The sequence below is a fragment of the Rhagoletis pomonella genome, unplaced genomic scaffold (assembly GCF_013731165.1).
Source record: "Rhagoletis pomonella isolate Grant_MI unplaced genomic scaffold, Rhpom_1.0 Rhpom_scaffold_00012, whole genome shotgun sequence".
In the NCBI taxonomy this organism is placed as follows: Eukaryota; Metazoa; Arthropoda; class Insecta; order Diptera; family Tephritidae; genus Rhagoletis; species Rhagoletis pomonella.
In genome coordinates, this window is record NW_023458566.1 from 9,334,722 (window position 1) to 9,339,349 (window position 4,628).

The window sequence follows — 4,628 nt, forward strand, 5'->3', positions numbered from 1 at the left end:
TGGATGACTGCGGGATGGTGCCTTGTTGCTTGAGAACTGCAAGATATCACATTATTTACTTACATTTACGTATATTCCTGATAATTATATGAATTAGATACTCATTACTAGCAATAAATACTAAATAAAGATTTGTAAATTATCAAAGCAACCGTTCGCAAATTAAAACAAATGATAGGTGGCTTACATGCTTGCTCGGCGGCCACTCGGTACTGATAGTAACCAGCGAATTCGCCCCCATAGAGGAAATCAAATTTTGGATTACCATGTTGTTTCTGTTTGGTGATCATTTCAAATTCAGGCCCATTTCTTGCAACAAATTCAGCCAATTTGTCGATTATGTTCCGTAGACTGGAATCTATACAAATAAATTTTGTTGTAACACTAGTGCATACACCTTTTCATGTTAATTGAACTGCATAGGGCGGCTACGATGGGGTTATGCTATGGCCACGAACCCGCAATGTGCAGTGAAAACGAGTTGCACGTTGTTTTGCCAAGTTTCTTACCACGTGGGGGAGGCGGACTATCCATCATTTTCACTTTTTACAATTATATTTACAATTTTTGATATTATATTTCACTTTAATTGCAAAACTTTTTCAGATTTTATGCCGAATAAATTTTTCTTGACGCCATGTTCAACTACTTTTGCACACGTTTGACAGTTATGTGACCCAAAGTGAAAACAGAACAAATAATAGGGTAGTACTGAGAACACATGGTGTATAAAATGAAAAGGATTTGCTAACGTGCACTTCGAAATTTGAATCAAGGAAACTTTATTCGATTTTGCAAGTATTTAAGATCACTCCAAACAATAACCCCTTGAGTGTTTGTTGAGTTTGCCGCTTTTTACCAATATATTTATCAATGCATTCTTGTGAAGATCTCCTTAATTTATCTTCTAAGTTTGTTATTGCCACACCTAAACAAAAGCGTCAGCGTTGTCTGGCTGTCAAAAAATTCTAATGCCCATACAATTTGTATGAAGCATACGGAAATAACGCGGCGCCAACGCCGAGAGTTTGGAAAAGTTGGCGGTAGAAAACAGCGAAACTGTAATTTTCGTGTTTCACACAAACAAACCTATGCTTATTGTTGGTGTTATCTCTGCATTTGACATAGCGTTGTCACTTTTGTTTGCTGGGCTCAGAAAATGCACCGCCCAACGCTTTTGTTTAGGTATGGCAGTTAAGGGTCGCTAACGTGTTAAACAGCTGAGCAACTCGGCCGCAGCCAGCCGCAGCGATGTATTTCATTTGACAACGTAGTGACATGTGGTTTGACAACTGAATCTTGCCAATAGGCAAAAAGTGGGCTCGGCTCTTCTTTAATTTAATAATAAACGTAGAATATTCGCTTGTGCTTGTTTTACATAAGATAAACATTACATTGGAAGTGAAAAAATGTGCATACAAAGAAAATAAACATTCTGCAGTGTTTAAAGGTAAAATTAGAAAAGACAGAAAAGTCGATGACCTAATTCAACAAGTTCGTAGTTGTGAAAAGGCCGAGAAGTTTTCATCAATTGCATAAAATATTGTAAATTATAGTATGTATATAAAATGACTTGAAAATACCCAAATTCATCAGATAATGGCAAACAGATAGTTTCATACGTATGTACTGCACAGTATATGTATATACCTGTATATGGGTAAGTATGTACATATAAGTTTGTAGTCCAATTGGACTTTAGCCAATCAGATTCAAGCACCACTTGGTGGGCTCGTCTCAATTGTTGATAAACAGACAATCAAATTATCTGATATGTAATATTGACCGGTGGGCTTGCGATGACGTCACGAAACAAGCGTGCAGAATAAATCTAATTTACGATGCGTTTACATAAGACAATTTGAGGCAAGGCAAATCCAAACAAATAATAAATACAATATATTTTTCAACAACCGCCGTTAGTGTAGTTTGGCGTGAATTTCATATTATTTACTAAAATATTCAAACACAAACCACTTTTCATAATTATGCAATTTTTTGCGATTTTGTCTTACCGCTTTTTCAAATTAATCAAGACGTGGCCGAATTTTCCAATTTACTGTCTTCGAAAAATCAAAACCAGTGACTAAGACAATGAGGGAAGTGTGGATGGATTTGTGAAAAAGTGTGAATGTATTGCATATATCTTGGCAAAATTGTCTCCTGTAAACGCCGTGTTATTTAAAAAACTTAGTTTACTTAATCTAAGTTTAAACTGGCACTGAAAACCTGGCCCTTAGTAAGCTTAAAGAAAGATATACTGAAACCGCGTCAGGTGGTCTAAATTCTTCAATTATTAATTTAAAACACGTATGGCTCCTTTTATGGTTCGCAAAATTGTGTAATTTTATTTTTAAGATGGAGTGCGCTTCGATATATTCTTGTACAAAAACGATAACTTTGCTTAAGGTCTAGACAGAATACAATCTATCGCTTATGAGCTAATTACACTACTATATCAATGCTTACCCTATGTCTACACTTACGAGCTACTTATACAATGTCTACTTACTTTCAATTCTGGATATTGCGCTGAAAGCTTTTTTTTTGTCCTTCGAAAAACGAATGGAAAGATCTGCTAACGCGGCGGTATTAGCATTATTCTGTTGGTATTTTAGCAATTAGTTTTATAAAATTTAGTTCTAATAAAAAATATATATATTTTTCGTTTTGAAACGATAAATAAAAACTAAAAGAAAAATGCCAAATAAAATAAATTTCTGAAAATTAAATTAAATTAAAAAAAAATATATATTTTTCTTCCTCAAGCAATGATATCAAAAAACTAAAAGAAAATTTAACTTAAAAAAGAAAAAAAATTAAACAAAAAAAATCTTTTTAAAACAATAACATCTAAAAATTAAAAAAACAATACACTACTAAAATAAAAAAAAAAAATAAAATTTAATAAAAACAAGAAGTTTCTAAAAATTAAATGAAATTAAAATATTTTCTTTTAACAATATATATATATATATATGTCATAATCCACTGATCGGATCTTAACCAGATTAGTATGGGACCACCTCTGAGACACTACCTTTCAAATGCAAAATTAGAATTATCGAAATCGGTTGACGTGGTCCAAAGTTATGCGGTAACATACATTAAAAAAAAAATATATATATTTATATTCCGACGAACTGATAACCTCCTGCTTTTTTGGAAGTCGGCTAAAAATATAAATTTTTAGTTTGTAACTAACTTTAGAGTCGACTTTATTTTGACTAATATAGCTACTCGTCATTATGTCAACATCACTGGCAATGATTATCGTTTGTGACGAAGCCTCAAACAACCGTTAAACCCAACACTTAGTCCAAAAGCAATAAACTGAATTGATTACAATTTATAGAGCTCCAACATCAACACGTCTTGATAAATCGATTACCATGATATGTACTATTTATGAGTTCACTAATCAGGTCTGCGAGGCACACATTTTCGATTGGTTGATCGGAGTAAGGTTGAAAAACGTTTAACAAGCGTGTGTCCAGATAGTTATTTACATATTTCTTTAATAGCAAAAGAGACATTTTAAAGAAATAATGACGGTCTTCCTTGCCTTTGTACTGTTTGCAATAACCACATCTGGCTTATCTGCACCATTGATTCAAAATATAGAGGAAGATCCCGAATTGATAGCCGGCTATTTTCAAGGGGATATTGTATTAGCTCCTTCACAACGAAATGGAGTACGTAACGAAACTCTACGCTGGCCAAATAATACCGTATACTACAAGATCAACGATGGGTTTTTCGGTAGAAATTAGTAACCTTTTTTTTTTGTTTTGTAAAGTGAAATTAAATAGTGATTATTTAATATTGCTTTTAGATGAGGAGCATAGGAATCATATCCTACGAGGCATTGAAATCTTAGAAAGCCTTTCGTGTATACGCTTTCAAGAAGCCACAACAGAGCAGACATATTACGTCAACATCACTGGCAATGATGGCGGTTGCTACTCAAGCATTGGTTGGTTGAATGGCATTCAATATTATAATCTTCAACATTATCCTCTTGATACGGGCTGCTTCCGTCTCGGCACAATTGTACATGAATTCCTGCATACACTTGGCTTCTTTCACATGCAGAGCGCTGCCAATCGTGATGAATACGTACGTATCGATTTCGACAACATACAAGAGGGTATGGAGTTTAATTTCGAGAAATATGACGAGGACTATATAGATGATTACGAGGAGGAATACGACTACGGAAGTATATTACACTATCACGAATATGCATTCTCAGTGAATGGTGAAAAAACTATTATACCATTGAAAAATGAAGGGGCTGTAATAGGTCAACGACGGGGCATGAGCAACAGTGATATCAATAAATTGAATACAATGTATCGCTGTCCAATAAAGGTTTAGTGAGAAACGTTCTTTGAATGATTAAAAAGGTGTTATTTGTAATTGGCCAAAGTGCAATGTGATTTCACAGAGGTAGTAATAAAATAAGCAGTAAGCAAAAAAAACATCCGACTTCATTTCTCATATACAAATTTTATTATTATTAAGTGCTCCGGTAAGGGCCTTAATAAGAAAGAACATTTCTTTTCTTTTTAAACTTGAGCGCAATTATAGAAAGGCCAGGCAATACTGGAAGTTTTACAGGGTGA

At 33.9% G+C, this 4,628-nt stretch overlaps 3 protein-coding genes across 5 annotated transcripts in view; 1 reads left to right on the forward strand and 2 right to left on the reverse strand.

Moving 5' to 3' along the window:
- The window catches only part of LOC118747822 (calcium homeostasis endoplasmic reticulum protein), a 43,249-nt gene extending 42,575 nt beyond the window's left edge, over positions 1-674 (reverse strand). The window contains exons 1-2 of the mRNA XM_036481996.1: positions 510-674; positions 188-358 (exon numbers count right to left, since the gene is read on the reverse strand). Coding sequence (XP_036337889.1) covers positions 188-358; positions 510-537 — 199 coding nt within the window. The 5' untranslated portion in view covers positions 538-674. The remainder of the gene's footprint in view (positions 1-187; positions 359-509) is intronic.
- LOC118747821 (protein melted) overlaps positions 1-4,628 on the reverse strand; it is a 38,636-nt gene that overhangs the window by 16,587 nt on the left and 17,421 nt on the right. The gene's annotated exons all lie outside the window — the stretch shown is intronic.
- LOC118747825 (seminal metalloprotease 1-like) lies at positions 3,549-4,593 on the forward strand. Its single transcript, XM_036482000.1, has 2 exons — positions 3,549-3,762; positions 3,836-4,593. Exons 1-2 carry the CDS (start codon positions 3,549-3,551, stop codon positions 4,378-4,380), a joined length of 759 nt encoding a protein of 252 aa, XP_036337893.1. The 3' UTR covers positions 4,381-4,593.